The sequence below is a fragment of the Helobdella robusta genome (assembly GCF_000326865.2).
Source record: "Helobdella robusta unplaced genomic scaffold HELROscaffold_31, whole genome shotgun sequence".
NCBI lineage: Eukaryota > Metazoa > Annelida > Clitellata > Rhynchobdellida > Glossiphoniidae > Helobdella > Helobdella robusta.
The window spans coordinates 510,038-533,792 of NW_008704544.1; the positions used below are offsets into that span (position 1 = coordinate 510,038).

Genomic DNA, 23,755 nt, shown 5'->3' on the forward strand with positions numbered 1-23,755 from the left:
ATGTGCATGCAGATGTGTGTGTACGATAAAGTTTCAAATTATGTTTCTTTTAAATGGTTTCTTGCGGAAAGCATGTCGTTGAAGGAAAGGTTTTCTAGAACATGCAAACCAACAGGCAAACATACAAACGTGCAAACATACAAACAAACAAACATGCACCCATACAAACAAACATACACCCATACAGACAAACATACTTGCAAACGTACAATAAAATCACACATACAAACTATCATACTCAAAACATACCCTCAAATACAAATATATGAACTTTAGTCAGTGCATCTATTAACGCAATTCACACACACATACACACACACACACTGACACACACGCACTCAATGAATTTGCACCTACGGATGCATGTGTAGTTTTAATCCATATCTGATTTGATTAATGCAACTCTCTTCATTAACTCAACTGAATCACATAGAATAGGTGCGGTGAAAAAAAATACTTCGGGGTTTATTTTTCTTTGTTTTTAATTATTTCATTTTAATTTAATTTAAATCAAAAAAGAGATGATTATTTGTTTTTATATTCTATGGTGACAAGTATTTGTGTTTACTGTTATGGTTTTTTAAATGTGTATTACGCATGTGTGTGCGTGTGTTTGTTTGTGTGTGTGTTTGCGTGTGTATGTGCGTGTGTACGTGCCTATGTTTGTGAAGGAACAAGTTTAAATATGTCTTGGAGTTCTCTTTCGTATATATGTTTGTAGGAATGTGCGTGTGTATGCATGTGTATGTATGTGCGTGTATGCATGTCTATGTATGTGTGTGTGTGTGTGTAGTGTATGTACGTATGTATGTGTGTATATGTACACATCAGTGTGTGTGTGTACGTGATTGTGACCGTATGCAAAACATGTGCATTTTAAATTTGTTTTTAGATTCAATTTGCAGTGCTAACTGTCCATAACTGCACTTGCAACTACGATTTCTTTAATGTTATGTACTTGTACATGCTTGCTTGTATGTATGTTTGTATGTATGTTTGTATGTTTGTATGTGTGGAGGTGTGTACGTATGGTATGTACGTATGTATATGTGTGTGTATTAGTGTGGTCTGCACGTATGTATGTGTATGTGTGTGTGTGTTTAACTCTAAACCTTTCCATTAGCAAAACAACCGATGGAACAAAGCTATACCAATGGAAAATTATTATCATCGTTTTCATCATCTTGGTCATCGTCATCATCATCATGGTCGTCATCTTCGTCGTCGTCATCATCAACTTCAACATCTTCATCTTCATGTACATCCTTATTACGTCCAATTTCATGGATATGTTATGTGATTTATAACTTTTTCTTTTTTTTTTCTCTCATTCTTCCTCCTTTTCTCTCTCTTTCGCTCTCTCTCTCTTTCTCTTTCTCTCTTTTTTTTTGTATTTCCGTTCAACTGTTTGTCTGCTTGTTTTTTGTATGTTTTTCATGTATGTATGTATGTTTGTTTGTATGTATGTATGTATGTATTTATATATTTTAGTTTTTCCTATAAATTAAGTTTCAAATATTATTATCTCCACGCAGACATTCCCATCAAAGTGCTTATGAAGTGTAAACCAAGGGAGTCGACTCGTCAGCTTTCTTATCGTCAACAACAACAACTACTACTGCTGCTGCTGCTGCTACTACTACTACTACTATTACTACTACACTACTACTACTACTACTACTACTACAACTACTACTACTACACTACTACTACAGCTTATTCATTTTTCTATCCAATCACTCATTAAGTCATTCATCATTTCACCCATTTTGAAAATTCACTAACTCATTCATACATCCAATCATCCATTTATTTATTCATTCATTAATTCACTCATTCGTTCACACGCACACACAGACACACACACACACACACACACACACACACACAACATGTTATAACGTAACAACGCTCCATCTGAACAACAACAACCATCATTTCATTTCTCTTGCCAGTCCGAAGATGATGATGTTGTTTCAGATGATGATGTTGTTGTTGTTGTTGTTTCTTCTTCAATCATCATCCTTATCATTTGGTAAGTAGTGCTTTCAATATCATCATCATTACCATTATTATATTATTACTATTATTATACTATTATTACTATTATTTTTAGTAGTTATCTCATTATGCACATACATACCAACACACACACACACACACACACACACATACCAAAATGAAATTAGTTGTGTTTATTCATAAACATACATGCCTGCATACATACATACAAACACACACACACACACACACACACATATTTATATACAAACACAACATAAATATTTTTTTTAATTTGGTCATTTCAAAATTTTTTTAAAAGGTAACAAAGGTAATAACGTTATGAGTGACAACAACAACAACATTAACAACAACAACAACAGCAACAACAACGGTTATGATGACGATTATGAAGATGGCGATGATGATATCATTTTCATCAAAGACCAAACGATCATTCTGAAATGCCTGATTAAAAGTAACGATAGAGTCGGAAGTATCATTGATACTATATCTGTCGATAGGTATTGTTGATATAGGTTTAGATATAGTTACCATTTATCTAGATATCTAGATATATTTGTATCACGTGTCTATTTCTGCATTTGAATGTGTTCTTAAACTTTTAGTATCACCACATAAGTATCATTGATACGCTATCTATTGATAGATAATAATTTAGATATATTTAATTGTATTTAGGTATTGTTTGTTATGCGTCCGTTCTTATGTTTTCACTTTGTATATTTTGTGTTATGGATATTCATATGTATATTTTTGTACTTGCTTATGGGTAGATATTCATGGACGAAAAATGATTCTGAAATACTATCTGTCGCAATAGCATCATCGAACTCGCGAAACCAAAAACAACAACTAAAACACAACAACAACAACAACAACATCATCAACAACAACAATAACATTCACATCAACGACATCAATGGATTCCTTACAATAAGAAACGCCACAACTCGCCACATTGGCCGCTACCAATGTTTAGTTGCTACAAGATTTGGAACCTATGCCTCCAGATACATTGCAGTCTCTATGGCTTGTTAGTGCTGTCTTCTAAATAAATTCACCGTTATTATTATTATTATTATTATTATTATTATTATTATTATTATTGTTAGTATTATTATTATTATTAACTCATTAACACAAATTATAAAAAAAATATGCGTTGTAATTAGACGGTTGGATGAGTGAGTGAGTGAGTGAATGAAGGAATGAAAGAATGAACGAACAAACGAACGACCAAATAAAAGAACGAACGAACGAACAAATGAAACTGAAACCTCTACAGACGTGAACGAGTTCCGCAAATCAGGCACTCCCCAAATACACAAGGTCAAGGTGAACCAGCCCCTAATTATCAAATGCGATCTTCCAGACAGTCATCCAAGGTTAAATATCTTCTGGGCCCTGAAGAACGATTTATTTCTACCAGAATCCATCATTGATGATCATAGAATCGATATAGATTTCCAAGGTGGTATGGTGTATTTATTATTCTCTGCGTGATGTTTGTATTGTTTTGTGTTTACTGTTTTCTGTATTGGTATAGTTTTGAGTTTTGTAGTATCCTTACCGTTTTGTGTTTCTTTATTGAACAGTTTAATTAACAAACACACACACACACACATAAATCTACATACATACATACGATCAGGTATTATGTTTCAAATTAAAATCAAAGACAACAAAAAACGCCTTTTAAAGTTATTCTAAATCATTTGAATTCAGACCCCACAACCCACACACACACACACACACACACACACACACACACACACACACACACACAGGAAACCTATACGTCAGTGATGTCAGACGATCCGACATTCTCAATAGCAAGCAATTGCTATGTATCGTCTTTAACGAGATGTTAAACATCTACCTCTTCGGTTGCTCCAGTCTGTTAGAGCCAGACGGGGCTAGCGATAACAATGATCATGATGGTTATTAACTATAATTTCTGCGATTGTATACTTTTAAAAAATATTAAGAAAAAGTTTACGAAAAAATCATTATTATTATTAATTATATATTATAAAACTATAATTATCTGTAACATTATAAAACTGTAATTATTTGTTATAATATTTTTCCAGTACCTCCCAAATTGTTATGGTCGACACCAGAAGATGACGTTGCAGTCTCTGGCAGAAGTAAAACTCTTAAATGCATATTTGCCGGATTGTGAGTGAAAAATTAAATTGTTTTTAGTTCGTTTAAAAACTTCCTTAATTGATTAATTGACTAGTTAATTAACTGTTTAATTAATTAGCTTATTAGGCAGCTCATTAATTTGTTAATTAGTTGGTAAGATTAATTTTTTTAAACAATTGCTCAGGATAGCTATTCATTCAGTTGTTATTTTTTGGCTTTGTTTCAATTTCTATTACACATTTTTTTCCCCACATTTAAACACCTCGAACCACCCCCCTCTTCTCCAGCCCGACTCCAAATGTCACGTGGCATAAAATAATTTCCCGCACAAAAGAATCAAAATTCCTGACAAGCGGAAATCGTCTGCATCTGGAGAGAGCGGATGTTGCTGATGCTGGCGTGTATGAATGTAGGGCGGTGGTCAGTGGCGTCGCGGGTCACCGTGCAAGTCGTCACATCAGTCTCCGTATTGAATGTTAGTTCTTCAATTTTGGGTCGGTGAAATTTGAAAAAAATGAATTTAAAGTTAAATAAATGTGAAATGTATGTATATATATATATATATATATATATATATATATATATATATATATATATATATAGTTTTTGTTAGTCACATCTAAAAGAAATAGATTTTCTAGCGCGAATTAATTTTTCTAGCGCCACCTAGCTGGCCCGTAAACACTGGACCCCCACCTCAAAAATTAGAGATAGATAGCGACATGAACGTGTCGATCAGGTGTCAAGTTCATTCGGTCCCAAGTTCACGTGTGGCGTGGTTTGTTAATGGGAGGCCGTTATGTTAGTAGTGGGTTTGCTCGTCATTCCAGTTCCAAGTTTTTCAGTTACTTAATTTATAAACCTTCGTGTGATGGTTTGGTTGCGTGTGTGTGTGTTTGTCTGTGTGTGTGTGAGTGAGTAGATTTGTATTCGATGTTTTATCCAATTATCTCATTAAAACTTTTCAACTCATATTACAGCTTCATTAGAAACGACAACAGCAAATAATAAACAACTCTCCAAGTATGTGGCGGCTGGCGACGAGCTGACAATTCACGAAGCGACTGCAGACGTCAGCAGCGTCGTGCAGTGCGTGGCTGGCAACAAGCATGACTACCTCCTTGCTAACATAAGGATCGTTGTTCGCGGTTAGCCCGCATTTTATGTTGTGGTGGCAATTTTTTTCCTTTTAAAATGTGAGATTCATTTGAAGTAGAGTGTAGTACACAAGCACACAGGTGCACACACAAAAACAAACACACACATTCTTACTCACACACACACATACACACACACACACACACACACTCATCTAAAGGTTTTGTATCTAATGTATAATGGTTTTGGATTTAATTTTTAAAAATTGTTAATATAATTTTATGGAGCCCGACAAATCTTTTTCTCCGTTCACAGAATCCGAACCAGTTATAACCATCCAGCCGAAAAATCTAGAACTCCTAATCGGAATGCGCTCCAAAAACGCCATCTTCCATTGCAAAGTAAATGGGTCGCCATTACCTCGCGTTCATTGGTCGAAATCGTCCAATAGCCACGCCCTTCATGACCCAAATAAATACATCAAACATCTCAACGGGTCATTGGAAATCACGGTATATATTAAATTATAATTAAAAATATTATTATAATTATAATTTTTTTGTTAATTTCTCTTTCTATACTAGTTTTATTTCTCAGCCAAGCATGTGATAATTCGGGTTAATAACTTTCCATTGAAACTGCACCCTACCATATTACAATTTGATTATAACTATAATATTTTATAATTATTATAATTTTAATAATATAAAATATTATATATTTTACAATTATTATAATAATAAAATATATAATAATAATTTTGTCAGGACGTGCAGAAAAGTGACGAAGGTTGGTACAATTGCACTGCCTCCAACAAGATTGCTGTTGCAACGAGTTCTGCTCTTCTCACTATCAGAGGTGCACAGAGAATTTTCAATAATTAAAAAATTAATTAACCAATTACGATTCTTTTAATGTTTTTTTTTATTATAAAGAAACATCGGCAACAAAAACACGTGAATCACTGCATTCAAACTCGGTCACAGCAAAACCACGGCCATTTCACCATGACGTCACACCAAAAAACATAAAAAATAAATTTACATATATGACCAAGATATATTGCCCAAATTAAATTAAAACTTTTGTAAAATTTTTCAAAAAATAATCAAAAACAGAACGATTAAGCGTAGCTCCGTCAGCAAGTTTAATATCATTCAAGAGAGGCCAGCCTTTAACCCTAATTTGCCCTTTCACGCCGATAAAACGTCCCGACAACATCTACCAGCACCAACCAGAGACGAGCCATCCAATCCCAATCATCTGGTTTAAAAATGATCAGAGATTGAATGTTAATCACCAGGAAAGGATTAAGAGATTATCAAACTTTCAGATCGTCATCAGCGTTGCTGATGTGGATGATGTTGGCGTGTATAGGTGCAGAACTGATTGGGCTAATGTTGATGAGAACATGCTCTCTAACGCTATTAATGTTGTCTTGAAAGGTATCTTGGGGTGTTTTTGTATTTTTGTTTGAGTGAAATTGTAATCAAATTTTTTTTTGTAAATTTGGATCGGTGTATTTGTATCTAGTTGTATGGTATGGCGAGCTAATTGATTGTAGTAAATTGTATCGATTCGTGTTTGTGTTGTGTTCTACAATGTTGTATCCTATCGCTTTGTATTGTATTTTACTGGTATTGTATTGTAATACATTGTATTTAAAACGTACTGCATTCCACCGTGTAATATCATACCGTAACGGTATCGTAATAATATCGATTCGAATCGGGTTATTTCACGAAAAACCAATAAAAAAAACTTTCCCACCCCAGATAAACCAGAACCGCCCACGATCAGCAACCTTAACTGCCTGTCTGACACTGCTACCTTTGATTGGCTCGTCGGATTCGATAATTATGACGTCATAAAGTTCTGCCAAATCGTCATAATTAAGCTGAAAAACAACAACAACAGCAACAATAACAGCAACAGTTATAACAACAATAACAACAACAACATCAACAGCAGCAATGATAATAATAATTATAACAATGGAAATTATGGCAAAGATATTATCGAAATTATGACTGAGCAGTTGACTTACATCAACAGAACGAAGCATTATCGTTCGTACGAGGTTGTCCGCGAAACTATTGACATCACGCCTTGGAACAGTTACGCCTTCAAGGTTGGCGAGAATTAAATATTATTATGACTATAATTATTTATTTTATTAATAATAATTATTATTAATTTTTCAGTTTATTTATTGTTGGGCTGTTGTTTTTCTTCTTAGGTTCGCTGTAGCAACGGTATCGGCGAGAGCAACGATCGTAGCGGCAGCAGCAGCAGCAACAACAACGATAATAATAATAATAATAACAATAATAATAACAATTTTTGCAAATCCTTACCTTCAAAACCCAGCAAAAATCCGACTGATGTATGTGTAAGAATGAATGGACAAAATCAACTGATCATCACATGGAAGGTATTATTATTATTATTGTTATTATTATTATTGTTTTTATTATTGTTATTATTATGAAAATTTATATAGCGCTTATTAACCAACCAAAACGACCACACAGCCACTATCTGAAGATGACGTCAACGGCCCTAACTTCCATTACGTCATTTATTATCAACCAATCGGAAATGACCTTGAAACATCATCATCGTCGTCGTCATCATCATCATTTCTACCATCATCATCATCATCATCGTTAGCGGAATCTTTATCAAAAATGAATTCGATAATAATTAGGAATCACGCACAAAGTGAGTTAGTGATACACGGGCAGCCGACATTTCAGAGATACAAAATCATCGTTCAAGCGGCCAATGATGTTGGTAAGGTTGAACTAAGTAGCGACGACTTTAGATACGGATTCTCTGGCGAGATAGAAAGTTAGTGGAGAATTTGTAAAATCAACGTATGCGTGTGCGTGTGTGTGTGTGTGTGTGTGTGTGTTAATTATTCACCCAATTAATTATTACTTAATTAATTACTCATAATTATTACTAATATTTATGCAACATAAATATAGAAATAATGTGGAGAGCGAGTAACTTGAAGTTTCAAATCAGTGATACTACATCTGATACTGTCACATTTATGTGGGACCAACCTGCGCAAAATTCTCTGAAAGCATTTGTGATTGGTTATCAGGTATAAATTCATTTATTCGTTCATTCATTCGTTCATTCGTTTGTTTGTTTAGTCATTCATTCATTCATTCATTCATTCATTCATTCATTCATTCATTCATTCATTCATTCATTCATTCATTCATTCATTCATTCATTCATTCATTCATTCATTCATACATTCATATGTTAAGCATTGAAACTTTGATACAGAAATTCAGTCATTCTTTTTTTCCATTTCTTCATTCATTCATTTCCTCATTCACTCATTCAGTCATTCACTCATTCATTTATTCATTCATTCAGTCATTCACCACTCATTCATTCATTCATTCAATCATTCATTCATTCACAGTTACGAATCATTCAAGTTTCGAATCCCGATAACGTGATAGTAAAGACAGTCGTCATACCGAATGATAGGAAGAAAAAATGCGGGTATTTACTAGAAGAACATCGAAATAATAATAATAATAATAACAACAACAACAATAATAATAATAATAACAACAATAATAAGAATTACGATCCCGACGACGACGACGATGATGATTTTAGTCTAGCATTTGATAGCATTATACCTGGATATGTTGATGACAAACGAGGCGAAGTTATTATTATTATTATTGTTATTATTATTATTATCATTATTTTCATTATTATTATTATTTTTGTTGTTGTCTTAGAAAGTTTATGCCGTATAATTTTAGTAGTGAATATGTTTATATGTTTGAGTAAGATAGAGAGAAAGAGAGAGAGAGAGAGAGAGAGAGAGAGAGAGAGAGAAAGAAAGAAAATGAATGAATGAATAAATGATTTAATTAATTAACTAGATAATTAGTTAGATAATTAAATAATGATTAAATGAATGAATGAATGAATAAACAAAAAGTCAATGAAAAAAAATTCAAAAAACCAAAAATATCTAGATAAGCGCTACAGTTGAGAATATCTGGACCAACATAGAATTATTAGCAGACGTATGCGTGATGACGACAACAAAGAAGGGACCAACAAAGAAATCTTTATTCTTTGTTCTTAAAGATGATGGTTCGTGTTGAATGTGTTTGTTCATTCATTCATTCACTCATTCATTAGTCTGTGTCTGTTAGTCGTTCGCTCGTTCGTTCGTTCATTTTTTTTCTCTCTCATTCTTTCATCCATCCATTCACCCACCCATCCATCTATCCATCCACCCATCCATCCATCCATCCATCCATCCATCCATCAATCAATCCATCCATCCAAACAGAGCCAAAATCCATAGTTGATTTGAAAGTGGTAGAAATAGGACCAACGCACGTAAAACTCTACTGGCGGGAGAATCCATTTTATTCTGGGAATATCCAGTATTACGAAATTTTAATTATCGGTAAATAATGGTTAATTGTTATTATAAAACTTTTGATAGTTACGCATAATTTTTTTTAATAATTTGTAGATGAAAACTTCGTAACCAGTCCTCTGCCACTAAATGAACATCAATCCAGAAGGAGGATTTTATTGAACGTTGAAAACGAACAGACAAACCAGCAAACAAACCAGCGAACAAACCAACAACAAACGAACCAACAACAAACGAATCAACAACAAACAAACCAACAACGAACTGACAAACATACAAACAAACAAAACATCTATTTATACAAAGTAAAATACCTCAAACCGAGTACCAACTACATCATAGGCGTTACCTCATTAACAACGTTAACAGATTACGTTGGGAAAGCTTCAAAAGTTAATGTGATTACAAAAGAGTTCTCAGGCTGGTTAAGTTATACATTCATAAATTTATACATATTTATGTTTGTATATATGTTTATTTTTGTATTTTTTTATATGCGGATAGTTTGATTTTGTTGGAGATTTAGAGATGTTTGGCTTTTTGCTATGCCGTACTGACTGGGTTCGATAACAAAGAGATCCAAGGCTGTGAAGAATCCAAATTATTAAATAAATAAAAATAAAAAAATATATTTTTCATTAATAAAAATAATAACAAAATATTTTTCATTAATAAAAATAATAACAAAATATTAATAATAGTAACAAAAATAAAAATAATAATGTAAAATACTCTTAATCACAGTGCCACATGCCCCAATGATAAGGAACATATCAATGCTTGAAGATGACAGGGTTTTTGTTGGGTGGTGGCCTTCGACGGCACCACACTCGCTACTATCGCCATTAGCTCTACCATCATCATCATCACTATCGTCGTCATCATCATTTGGTAATGATAAATATGTAGCTAGTGATTTTTGTGTCAGATATAAATATGTTGGAGCGGACGATCAAGATTCTAGTAAGTTTTCCAAGTTTTTAAAATAATTTCTCTCTCTCTTTCTCTCTCTCTATTGTTCTTTATCGTTTGTTTTTCTATTTCTCTCTCCTCTCTCTCTCTCTTTCTCTCTCTTTTTCTTCCTCTATTTTTCTCTTACTAGTAAAGTTAAGTTCAATTTGTTTTTTTAATCTTTAAAATTAATTTAGATGGACGTGATTGGTCAGAAGTTTGCCCGTGGTTAAATGAAAAACCGTGCAGCAACAACAACAACAACACAACAACAAACGATTTTGACGAAGTAATAACATACAACGAGACACATTATGACAACTGGCTAACTATTGGTCAGCTACAAAATGGACTATACCATTTCAAAGTTGTAGGGGTGTCCAGGTTGGAAAATTGCTCAACTATTGAAGCCGACTCAAAAATTATCCCGTTCATCTATGGCACTAATGGAGGTTAACATTAATTCCATGGCTATAACTATTTTTTAGATGTTAATATAAACAACAAAAATAATAACAATTAAATTCATTTCTTCATTCATTCATTATTCATTCATTCATCCATTCAATCACTCATCCATTCCTCCATCCAAAATCATCCATCCAGCCAAATAAAATAAAAAGAAATTGAGAAAAATGTCTTTTATTTCCTCATATTATTATCATCACCATCGTCATTATCGCAGCTTCTCAGTCGACAAGCGCGTCAGCGGCAGCAAGCGTTTTGTGGATAGTAGCGGTGGTCGGTGTGGTGGCTGTGGTCGTCGTCGTCATCGTCCTCACGTTCACTGTTTTCATTATTGCGTGGAAGAAAAACGTTTATTCGGGTGTGTGTGTGTGTGTGTGTGTGTGTGTGTGTGTGTGTGTGAAAAGTATCTCTCTCTCTTTCACTTTCTCTCTCACTCTTTCTCTTTCTTATATATATATATATATATATAGGTCTGTGTAATTTGTGTATGTGTGTGTGTGTTTATGTGTGTGTGTGTTTATGTGTGTGTGTGCGTGTGTGTGAGGGATTGATAGTTGATAGATTGATGGAAGAATTTTTTTCCTCCAAAGTTCGCAGTAAGGAGAGATCGTCATTCAATAAGGGAGCAGTTTGCAAGTCGGCAAACTCTGACGAAGATAGAAGGTGTCTGTTGATAATTATAATTATTATAGATCATAATTATTTTGATAAATATAATTTATTATCATCCTTATCAGTCAGCATCATCATCACCGTCGTCTTCATCATCATCTTCACCGTCGTCTTCATCATCATCATCACCGTCACCTCTGTCATAATTTCAACACTTTTCTTCTTCTTCTTCTTTTTCTTTTTCTTCTTCTTCTTCTTTTCTTCTTCTTCTTTTCTTCTTCTTTTTTTCCTTTTTTCTTCTTTTTTTCTCCTTCTTTTTCTCCTTCTTCTTCTTCTTCTTTGTCTTTTTTTTCTTTTATTTTCTTTTTCTCCATCTTATTATAATTATATCTTCTATATAGATGTCTCCAGAAGCTAAACAACCCCAAAGAACTACTAACCAAAGAAAATCTGAACCTAAATGACGTCATCAACTCTTGGCCAAACAGCGTCGTCGACGACTTAACTACATTTGACGACGACGATGACGTCAGCATTAATATACGTATCTATAATAATAATAATAATAATAATAACAATAATAAATATAATAATAATTACAATAATAATAATAATTACAATAACAATAGTAAAGCTATTGACTGCGATAATATCAAAAATCTCGTTTTCGTCAATAAAGACCATTGTATAAATACTTTGGTTTGATTATTATTATTATCATTATTATTATAATTATTATATAATTATTATTGATTAGTTAGCTAATTAACATAATTTATTCATTTTTTTATTGTTATTTTTTCGTTTGAAATCGCCTTATATATATATTTTTTTAAATAATAAAATTGATCTGGCTGTCAGTCAGGGTGTCATTGAAGTTACTTAATTTTACAGTGAATGGTGATGACAAAGTTCGGAAAATAATATTTTATTCTAATAAATTATAATATAAAATATAATATAATATTTTATTTCAACTCTAGCTAAATCAGCGGGAAAATAATAAGCTAAGAACGTCATTTTTTAATTTTTAAAGAAGGAAATGAAAGAAGAGAAGAAGAAAGAGAGAGCAAAAGAGTCACGAAATTTTCATATAACCAAACCATGATAAATCATTCTGACAATTTATCTCTGCAAATTTTATAAATAACTGACAACTTGTTTACCAAACTCAAGGATGGCTGTGCTAATCATAATAACATTACAAAAATGTACATTCCAGCCTTGAACCGTTGACGGAATCCTGAAAACCAACGTTCTATTTTTGTCAAACATTTTTTAATTCTATTCTTTAATAACTGTTTGATGCTTCTAGTTCACGATTACATAATTTAAAATTAACAAGCAAGCACGAATCTACAGTCGAAAGATTACATCTCATATGAATTCGTCCGTGAAAAAGCGAGCCAAACAAATTTTTTCAAGATATTTTGAGACGACTATAGCCAAACAGCTTTTTTTAAAAATAGTTTAAGAAAAGTATCGAAATTTTATACAAAACTTTGCACATTTGATGTACGCTTTTGGTATATAGGCAAGAAAATTTACAGAATCTTCATTGAAATCGAATTTCAAACAACTCGAAATCAAATTCAGTAGAAAAACCAAAATGAAAGTCTTAGTCATTTTAGTCGCATGTGTCGCCGCTTCTTTGGCTTACCCTATTCCTGATCCATTCCAATGGGATGAAAGCTTCAGGGTGTTTGTATGTATATATTATATTTCTATTTTTAATATAACACGATTACAATTATTATGAAAATATCATCTATAATTAAGTTATAATTAGAAGGGTATTGTCATTTTTAAAACTTTTATATTCAACTATAATTAATTTTTAAAATTATGATCATAATTAATTCATAATTAATCAATTAATTATGTGGCAGTACGATAAGTTAGACGAGCAGCACAAAAAGTTGTTCACTGGCATTGCAGATGTCCAGTCGAATCCAGCTGACGGCGCGGCCATATCCCACCTCGAAGATCTCTTTTATAAGCATTTCAGATTCGAAGAGGTATTCACTTTCTTTTTTCATATTATTACTACTATTTAGTATCATTTATGTACTATATTAAAGATATTAAATAAATCCCGATAAATTTCTTATAATGAGAATAAGTAAACTCGGAAATATATAAAAGCAACAAAGGCTTAAGCCAAAAGAAGTTAGATTTCAAAGCCAAACTTACCCCAAATAAGACATTAATAATTGCCAGACGGTAGTTCAGGGCAGGATCACCCCCAAAATATGGATGTAGATGTGGATAAGAGAGACATTTAGGGACACACCTTTCCCCTTTTTAAAGAATTCCAAAATTTGTGAACGACAAGTTGATATAAATTTTTACTTTTAGAAAATGATGGAGGAAGTGGGCTACGCAAACCTGCCGGCCCATAAAAGGATGCACACGGATTTCGAATCCGAGATCAAAGATATCCATACACCCGTTCAGGGATATCAAATCTTTTTCATGAAGGATTGGTTGGTGCATTTGTTGTAGTGGGGGAGGGAGGGAGGGAGGGAGGGAGGGTACTTTTTTATTCAATTGTTTGCATGTTGATGCTACTGCTGTAATGTGTTACTATCGTAGTTACTATTCTGTTGCGATTCTTATGATAGCAACAATGGTGTGTTGAACTTTTAAATGAAACATGTTGCTGGTCTGTTTGGCGAAAGTTTATTTAAAATTTTGCAAAATTTGATAATTGTAAATAACATTCAGGCCACTCCTTTACCACCACGATGAATCCTTACTTAGCGCTTGTTTTCTTATTTATTTATACAATTTTCTGTAGTATTTCTTTGTGATGTCATATCATCATCATCAACAACAACAACAACACTGTAACAGCAGAGCCAAGCAACTTAACTACTACTCTAGCAAACCGCTATATAGTATTTATAGCATTAATACTAATAATTTATGTATTTTTAATTGTTTAGGTTGGTTAACCATATCAAGGGCATTGACTTCCAATACAAGGGCAAATTGTCATCTTAAACTTGATTGGTGGAAAATTGATATTTTAAATTTGATTGGTGGATAATTGATATCGTAAATTTAATTGGTGGATAAGTACCATCTCAAATTTGACTGGTCGACTAAACAGTTTCTTGAATTAGAAATGTATTCGAACAAAAGTAGACTTATGCAATAATGAAAACATTTTTTAATTAATTTATTATATTATTGTATTGTTTAATTTATCAATTAGACTATTAAAGTTGGGTTTTAATGTCTTTCCTGCTGGTTTATTTATTCCAAATGAATTGAAAAAATGGATGTATGTATCGCCTTTCCCACCAAATTTGAAAACTTTGAAAAAACAATTTCTTGTTTTGAAATTGGGAGAGTTGTTCAAAAACAAGAATTCAGTAAATTTGAACGTATTGCCGTAAATACGTGTGTGTTGGTGTGTGTGCGTGTGTATGTGTCCTCTGGTGTCGATTTATGTGGTGGGATGTGGATGTGCGTGATAATAATAATAATAATATAATAATTCAAACTTTGCATCGTTATATTAATTAATCATTTGGCGAATGAACGGATGAAGTTCAATACACATACGCACACACACAAAGACATTACTTACATTTACACACACACAAACACACTCACATACAAATAAGAGAGAGAGAGAAAGAGGAATAGAGAGAGAGAGAGAGAGAAAGAGAGAGAGAGAAAAAAGAGAGAGTTTTTTTGACCTTATATTATAAGAGGCACTAAGGTACTAAGGTACATGCATAGGTAAAATAGTAGAGCACATATGCTAACAAAATCCATAATCATACACATATGAAATTAATTATTTTTACTGTCAAACTTCAATGAATATGCATTTTTAAATTGAAAATATAAATTATTTTAAAGCGAAAAACAAAATATTTTTTATTCAAGTTAATACAATTCACTTAGTATTCAGTTAGTATTGGATATAAAAAGTTAGATAGGGCAAATAAACAGAGGCAGCACACGCACGCACGCACACGCAAACACAGACATACAGACACAAATGCTCACACAGATACAGATACACATACAGACACACACAGACACAAAGACATATACACATGCAACATAAACTTAAAACAAACCTACCTACCTACCGAACACACGCGCGCCAACAGACGAACCTCGTTCCATTTCAATTTAATGACAGTTCATCGGGCGAGCGAATCTTACATCAAGATTCTGAAAAACAATTTAGACTTTTGAAATGAACATTGTAACGTTGTTACGTGTTATTACAAACACACAAAGACACACACATACACATACACATACAGGCGCACACTGAGACACAAACACATACGCTGTCACTTCATTAACCTTTGAAGTGTTAATTAGTATAAATAGGGCGGGGGTACTAACAAAAGTTCATTGGAATCACATTTTGAAACAATTTGAGATTCAGAGTTGGAAGGAACAGCATCGACATGAAGATACTCGTTGTATTAGCTGCCTGTCTGGCTGTCTGCTTGGCTTTTGATATCCCAAGACCATTCAAATGGGACGAGTCCTTCAAAGTTTTTGTTAGTTTTCAAGCTGAATTTTAGTTAGAAATTTAAAAAAAAGAAAGAAAGTTTAAAATTGTTAGTTACATTTTTGTAGAAAGTAAATCTTTAAAATTTCAGAATTTTTTTTTTCGTTTCGAAATTAAATTTCACAAAACTCTACATTTGAACCAACGAAACAGTACGAGAAAATTGATGAGCAGCATCAGGGGCTGTTCGAGGCCATCTACCAGGTTTGCCGGCACCCAGAAGACGCCGAAAAGTTGAAACATCTTGATGACGTCATCGAGAAACATTTCAGAGATGAGGAGGTTTGTCCTTTCTCTCTGTTTGTCTATTTTCCCTAATTTTTATGATTTCATTTGATTTGTTTAGTTTCATTTTAAGAAAAAATTTGTAACAATTTTTCTTCTAAAGTTAGCAATACAACGTTATGATCTTCTCATATTAATAATCGTGAATTATGTTTACTATTCACAACTCTCGATCATAATTCATTAACCACAACTCCTAATTCACAAAAAATAGTTCAGAGAACACCATAATCAAGAATCCTTATTCACAATTATAATTCATAATCCATACTATATAGTTCATCATTAATCATCGTATTCAGAACTCTCAATCATATTTTATTAATCACAACTCATTATTTACAAACAATAGTTTACAGAACACTATAAACACGAATCCTAATTCACAATTATAATTCATAATTCACACTATATAATTCATCATCATTCATCGTAATGTTATAATTTTTTCACTTCAGAAAATGATGGAAGATGCCAAATACGAAGAATACGATGAACATCACAAAATTCACGCTGACTTCGAAGCCAAATTAGACGCTGTCCACGTTCCAGTGACCCGTGATCAAGTTAAATACGCAAAGGAGTGGTCAGTTTCTTTTATAAAATCCTTTCATTTTCGTTTATATATTCATCAATTTTATTTATTAACAAATTTATCTTATCTATTTAATTATATATTTTATGTTTGTTTTAGTTGAAGTTTTACAATTGCATATATTTTCCAGTCTTTAGTTTGAAAAATTTAAATTCAAACTTTTTTATCACCTACATGATTTTTATTTAATTAAAATTTATCAGATTTTTCAACGAATTTTAAAAATTAAAATGGAAATTTTTTTTATTTCCCTAGGCTGGTTAACCACATCAAGGGCATTGATTTCAAATACAAGGGCAAACTGTAAACTCAACCAGAGTTAAACCTACAACAAACAACATGCCAGCATAACAACCTACCTACCTACCTACCTACCTACCTACCTACCTTCCTACCTACCTACCTACTTAAACGATAATTTTTATATATAGATGAAAATATTTTAATAAAATCTCATGAAATTTTCAACTAGTTGTTGTCTTTGTCGATTTTTACTTTAAAAAAAATTTATATAAAAACTTAAACATATCTAGACTACGAAAATACAAGTTCTAATCTATGTTAACACGAAAACAAAAGTTAGTGCTTAATCCGAAACGCACGCACACACACACACACACACACACACACACACATAAGTAAACAAAAACACATACAAACAAACACCACACACTTACACATCACACAAACAAACAAACACACACACACACATGAATATACCATACACACACCACACACACATACAAACAATAATAAGTCAGCTTTAAAATCTAAAAAATTTTAATTTGATAGTTATATCTACGTTCGTTTATCACTTTTCTTTTTTAAATATATTCACACACAAGCTTTGTGGCTATAATCATATAATTTGTAAAAAAAAAGTATTTCGAAACAAAATAAACTATATTTCGAGACAAAAAAATGAATTTCGAGACGAAACAATTTGTCTATCTAAGGCTTTGAGATAAAATCGAACAAATAACTTTTGGCTAAGTATAAAAATGTTAACAAAAAAATAGGGTTACACACATTGTTAATAAAAAAAATTACATGTATCTATTCGATTTGATTGGTCATTTGGTTGGTCGGCTGGTTGGTCGGTTAGTTGGTCGGTTGGTATAAACAAACAATCAGACAGTCAGTCAGATAGACAGAGTCAGTCAGGCAAACAATGAGAACTTTCTCGAAATGAAAGAATTGTAAGACGTCTGTCCCTGCTATTGCTCTGACCTTGATGCCATGTTTTAGGCATAGTTGTTAGTGCTGTACGTGTGTGTTTGTGGGTCTATGTGTGTATTTGTGTGTGTATGTGCGTGTGTGTAAACGTGTGTATGTGTGTGTTGTTGCTGATACTTTTTAAAACCAATAAAAAAAATGATCTTTAAACTTTACAAAACTCCCAAACAACATTATCTACTTCCACATCGGCGTCACCTATTGAGTTATTGCAACATATAGCACAACATACACAGTTCAGTACACGAAATGATTTGAGATTGCTTACATATAACTGATAATTATAAGAGGATTGGAATACATATACACTTGGAGCCTGGATTGACTCAAGGCCAGTCCCTATGCCAACATGTGTCTGATTTTGTTATTCCTATAATACACTCACTACATATTTTTAACAAAACAAAATTCATCACATTTTTGAAAAGATTCAAAGTTCGATAGCGAGAGAGAAGTTTAACTGAATAAAATTTTCAAGTATGCAATAACAACAAAATAGACATTGAAAATAACATAGAAATAAATACATGGGTTAATGATTTTTAAATAATTATTTACGGCTGAACCAAAAATGTGCTCAAGGATAAACCCTAGCAGGAGCCGAATCCACGATCCAGTTTTAAATGCAGAGCTGTAGTTCAGTTCTCATATCAACCATGCATTGTTATAGGCTACGTTATGCCGGGAAAAATTTTAACTTTGGAGGTTTTGAAATTTTTCGAGACAAAGTTTGTGCTTTTGTTTAATATATAAGGATGGAGAGTTCGTGGTCAAATTAAAATTAAATTTTCAAACATTTTGAGATTTAAACTTAGAAAAAGAAGAGCGGGAAGAACAATATGAAGGTCCTCATTGCACTGGCTGCCTGCTTCGTCGTCTGTTTGGCTGAACCGATCCCAGCTCCATTCAAATGGAATGAGTCCTTCAGGGTCTTTGTGAGTATTTCTTTTCATTTTTTATTGCATCATCAGTTAGGAATATGTAATAACTTTAATAATTTGTGAACAGTACGATAAGTTGGACGAGCAGCACAAAGGATTGTTCAAGGCCATCGCTGACGTTGAGCAGCACCCATCTCAGGCAGTTGCCTACGCACATTTGAAGAGTGTCATGGGTAAACATTTCAGATTTGAGGAGGTTTCGCATTTTTTTTTCTTACAAGCAAAAAAATATTTAAAAACTGTTGAAACGAATAAAACAAATTCAATCAATATTTACAGGATATGATGAAAGAGGCCCAATTTGCTGACTTGGCCACACACAAAGGAATCCACGAAGACTTTGAAGCAACGCTGCGTGCCTCCCAAGTGCCAATATCTTCGGAGAAAGTCACCGGCGCCAAGCAGTGGCTGGTCGACCACATCAAGCTCGTTGACTTCAAGTACAAGGGCAAATTGCACGGATAATTTTATTCGGATAACTTATTCTGGATAATTTAATCTGGATCTAACAGATGAGGAATGCATTTTGGAGTTGAAATTTTTTAATAATTTATTCCTTATTTAATATATGATGAATGCATTTTATAATTAAAGTGTTCTATAAAATATTAAAAATAAAAATTATATTTTTGAGTTCGCTAAAATATATTATTTAAACTGTATTTCTATACACCACCAACTAAGACTAAAACTAATTTAAATACTAGGCTAAATAGCCAGGCGTCATCTAGTTGTTGCATTTTGGTCCGTGTCTCGATAAACTTTTTAAAAAAATTTCGGCTATTTCAACCACATTTTGCTAATTTTACGTTGGCGCAATGGTTAACGTGCCTGACACTGCAGTTGCAGAGATTGAATTCAATTGCAAAAAGATCTTAGTCAGCTGCACTTATGTAATGGGTGGTTGCTGGTTAAACCACACCTAAGGGCCAGTTCTAGGAGGGAACCGGAGGGACCAGTGCTTCCGCTGCTGTGAGCAGTTTTTTAATGTTAGTCAGGTAAAGGACCGTTTTCTGTGTAAAATCGACGAAAAATTGTAGGTGATAGGCAAAAAAGATGTCGGCAGCGACACTTTCACAAAATCCCCCCTTCAAAATGTTGGCCTCCCCGTGAGGGTTTGTTCCTTCTCGTGAGAATTTCCCTCTCCTGTGAAAATTTAATCATTTTAAATTTTTGGTTCTCTCCACCAAAGTTGATTAGACTTCTTTTTAGGGATTTGTGGCAAGAAACTTGTATAAAAAATCCCATTTAGAAATTTAATTACTCGGAATAAACTCGGAAGAATGAACATTTTTTTTAAAATATAACAGAATTTTGTTTTACAAGTAAAATAAAATAAGTTAAATTCGTATAAAGAATTAAGACAAGTAATAGTAAGATTAATAATAATGATAATAATAATAATCATGGTTAGATTTGGAACTTTGCAATTTATACATGCCTAAATAAAAACTAATAATAAATTAAGACACGTTGGCTGGTTTATTCAAACGTTGTCATAAAACTACCTTAATGAAAGAGACGACATGCCTATTTTTGTTTTTGTGTATTTGCATTTGTGTTTGTGAGTGTGCGTGTGTGTGTCTGTATGTCAGTAAGAATGTATGTATTTACGTATGTAAGTATATATATATGTATGTACGTACGTGTTTACGTACCTACGTATGTACAATCAAAGTGTTAATCCATTTGTAATATAAAGAATTAAGACAAGTAATAGTAAGATTAATAATAATGATAATAATAATGTTTTGGTTTTAACCTACGTATGTATGTATGTATGTGTGTATGTATGTATGTATGTGTGCATGTATATATGTGTGCGTATGTACGTGTGTGTTTGTATGTGTATGTATGTGTGTGAGCAATTACATTATAATTATTATAAAATTCCAAATTTGACACTTTCATATCATCCTAATCATTCCATCTGAATCCAAAGAATCCTTGATCATGAATTGAGCAGGTCTGTTGGACTCTACGTAGAGGTACAATGTTTGATATGTGCTCGAGCCGACGTGATAAAATTTGATGAACACTTAAGAAGGTATATAAGGAGGGAGAGTTGAGATGTTTTTATTGAAATCAAATTTTCAAGTAATTTGAGATTCAGGCTTGTAAAGAACAAGATGAAGTTCCTCGTCCTCCTTGCTGTCTGCTTTGCCGCCACTTTGGCTTTAGACGTCCCAGAGCCGTTCGTGTGGGATGATTCTTTCTTGGTTGATGTATGTATCTCATACGAATTCGGAATCCATTTTTAATTAATTTAACTTGTTTAATTTGTGTAATTTGATTAATTTATAAATTTAGATTAATTTGTCAAATTAATTAAATATTTGAACCGGCAGTATGAGAAGTTGGACGAGCAACACAAAGGATTGTTCAAGGCCATCTTCGACGTCTGCGCTGCCCCTGCTGACGCTTCTGCTTTCGCTCACCTTAAAGATGTCATCGAAAAACATTTCAGATTCGAAGAGGTTTCTCGTTTTTTCATCGATTCGGCTTTTACAAAATTTTTAAAACTATGAATCTAAAATCTTGACAATTAATTTTCCAGGGAATGATGGAGGCTGCTCATTATGGCGATCTGCCTCTTCACAAGCAAATTCACGAATCTTTCGAAGCCGCATTGAAAGCGGGACAGGTTCCGGTTGCTGCTGCTGATATCAAAGGCGCTAAGGAATGGTTGGTCGGCCACATCAAGACCGTCGACTTCAAATACAAGACCCATTTATAATTATAAGTATAATTCTAACTGAAGATACAAAATAAAATGTTTCAAATCTAACTTCTCTTCTTGTTTATTTGTACCAAAAATTAACAAAAATGCTTTAATTAATAACACGCTGTTCAAAATTTAACTCATAATTTTATACATTCATAAGAAAAATTTATAATAAAATAACGGTTGTGTGTTTAACAAGTTTGATTGAATGCAATTTAGTTGAAGTCGTGGTCTGAAATACTGAAAATGACCCTAGTTTGGAGCTACTTTGTATGATTTAGAAAGTGTCAACAACTGTTTCTTACCTTACTAAAAAAAATTGATCCCATTAAAAACAAGTTTAACAAAAGCTCCAAGTCAGATGGTACATTGTGGTATCTTTCTATACGAACGTATTATAACACCGAATCGTCGTCAATCCAAAATTTATTACTAATATTCAATCGTTCATACAAAAACAGCGACCGGTCTGGTTATAAATTCAATTGAAATTTATAGACTATGTATGCAAACAAATGATGATTTTGAGGACAGCAACAAAATTATTGAAACACGATTCAGATGACATTCAGTTCAAGAAACATATTACGGAACCTATACTGTGTGATTTCATTTTTAATAATTAACTTTTAGAAAATGTCAATTAAATTATGTTTAAATATGATTACATCAAAAACATTTTAACGTTGCTCAATCCTGTTTCCAAATTAATAACCAATGTCTTTAAAAATCAATTTTCATAATTCTTTACAGCTTGCATTTGAAATTGCAACGTCAACCCGATAAACTTTGAACTATTAAGAGAGTATATAAGAAGAGAGAGTTGAGATGTTTTTATTGAAATCAAATTTTCAAGTAATTTGAGATTCAGGCTTGTAAAGAACAAGATGAAGTTCCTCGTCCTCCTTGCTGTCTGCTTTGCCGCTACTTTGGCTGTAGACGTCCCAGAGCCGTTCGTGTGGGATGAATCTTTCTTTCTATACAAACGTATTATAATACCAAATAGTCGTCAATCCAAAATTTATTACTAATATTCAATCGTTCATACAAAAACAGCGACCGATCTTGTTATTATTTCTGTTGAAATTTTGTTAAGAAGTTGCTAACCTTCATCGTTAGCTACGGACACAACTTCAAAGTTTTATAAAACTAACCACTTGTTCAGCTGAGGTGCCAGAGATAATTACACTGAATCATTTAAACGTTGCAATGACTCTCTTGCTCACTAATAATTATGTTAAATTTTTAAACTTATTGGACTTCAATCTAGGGCTCTGACCAACGGCATTGCAACAAAGTGAACTCGGTGGAGACTGGCGGTTATGTGATAAAAGATAAGTACACAAACACAATACGCAGACACGAATGATTTCGCTGATATGGGGAACGGGAGTGAATGCAATTTCACAACTAACACCAGACCCACCACATTCACTATCTGTTTCTATTCACTCTGCATAAAATATCTACAATTAATTTTTTTATAAAATTTTAACTCTCTGATAATATTTTAACTTTACAATATTTCAAAACTTTTTTTGGCCCAATAATTTAAGGAAAGAACTCCATCGAATTTATGTGGAAATCTGGAGTTGCTGAAAAAAAAACATTTACCCGCAAAATTCGCCGAGGAAGTTAAAATGGATAAAGTTAACACAAAAAGCAGATGCACAAAGACACC

At 32.9% G+C, this 23,755-nt stretch overlaps 5 protein-coding genes across 5 annotated transcripts; all 5 read left to right on the forward strand.

The window, feature by feature from the left end:
* Nucleotides 1-11,120, forward strand: HELRODRAFT_174821 (hypothetical protein; the record flags this gene model as incomplete). The annotated part of the gene is made up of 19 exons (XM_009022261.1): nucleotides 1-89; nucleotides 2,385-2,525; nucleotides 2,799-3,058; nucleotides 3,311-3,496; nucleotides 3,813-3,965; nucleotides 4,119-4,206; nucleotides 4,464-4,651; nucleotides 5,157-5,324; nucleotides 5,590-5,786; nucleotides 6,042-6,132; nucleotides 6,393-6,719; nucleotides 7,050-7,405; nucleotides 7,514-7,708; nucleotides 7,809-8,127; nucleotides 8,268-8,389; nucleotides 8,723-8,977; nucleotides 9,297-9,417; nucleotides 10,457-10,675; nucleotides 10,861-11,120. The coding sequence occupies 19 exons, from the start codon at nucleotides 1-3 to the stop codon at nucleotides 11,118-11,120; spliced, it is 3,735 nt and encodes a 1,244-aa protein (XP_009020509.1).
* Nucleotides 11,121-13,352: 2,232 nt separating this feature from the next.
* On the forward strand, nucleotides 13,353-14,749 carry HELRODRAFT_174822 (hypothetical protein; the record flags this gene model as incomplete). Its single annotated transcript, XM_009022262.1, has 4 exons — nucleotides 13,353-13,442; nucleotides 13,633-13,761; nucleotides 14,102-14,229; nucleotides 14,692-14,749. 4 exons carry the CDS (start codon nucleotides 13,353-13,355, stop codon nucleotides 14,747-14,749), a joined length of 405 nt encoding a protein of 134 aa, XP_009020510.1.
* Nucleotides 14,750-16,185: 1,436 nt separating this feature from the next.
* HELRODRAFT_81819 (hypothetical protein) lies at nucleotides 16,186-17,479 on the forward strand (the record flags this gene model as incomplete). Its single annotated transcript, XM_009022263.1, has 4 exons — nucleotides 16,186-16,281; nucleotides 16,446-16,574; nucleotides 17,036-17,163; nucleotides 17,428-17,479. The coding sequence occupies 4 exons, from the start codon at nucleotides 16,186-16,188 to the stop codon at nucleotides 17,477-17,479; spliced, it is 405 nt and encodes a 134-aa protein (XP_009020511.1).
* A 1,768-nt stretch (nucleotides 17,480-19,247) lies between these two features.
* Nucleotides 19,248-19,814, forward strand: HELRODRAFT_81835 (hypothetical protein; the record flags this gene model as incomplete). The annotated part of the gene is made up of 3 exons (XM_009022264.1): nucleotides 19,248-19,343; nucleotides 19,417-19,545; nucleotides 19,629-19,814. The coding sequence occupies 3 exons, from the start codon at nucleotides 19,248-19,250 to the stop codon at nucleotides 19,812-19,814; spliced, it is 411 nt and encodes a 136-aa protein (XP_009020512.1).
* A 1,664-nt stretch (nucleotides 19,815-21,478) lies between these two features.
* Nucleotides 21,479-22,086, forward strand: HELRODRAFT_174825 (hypothetical protein; the record flags this gene model as incomplete). The annotated part of the gene is made up of 3 exons (XM_009022265.1): nucleotides 21,479-21,574; nucleotides 21,698-21,826; nucleotides 21,907-22,086. 3 exons carry the CDS (start codon nucleotides 21,479-21,481, stop codon nucleotides 22,084-22,086), a joined length of 405 nt encoding a protein of 134 aa, XP_009020513.1.
* Nucleotides 22,087-23,755: the final 1,669 nt, after the last annotated feature.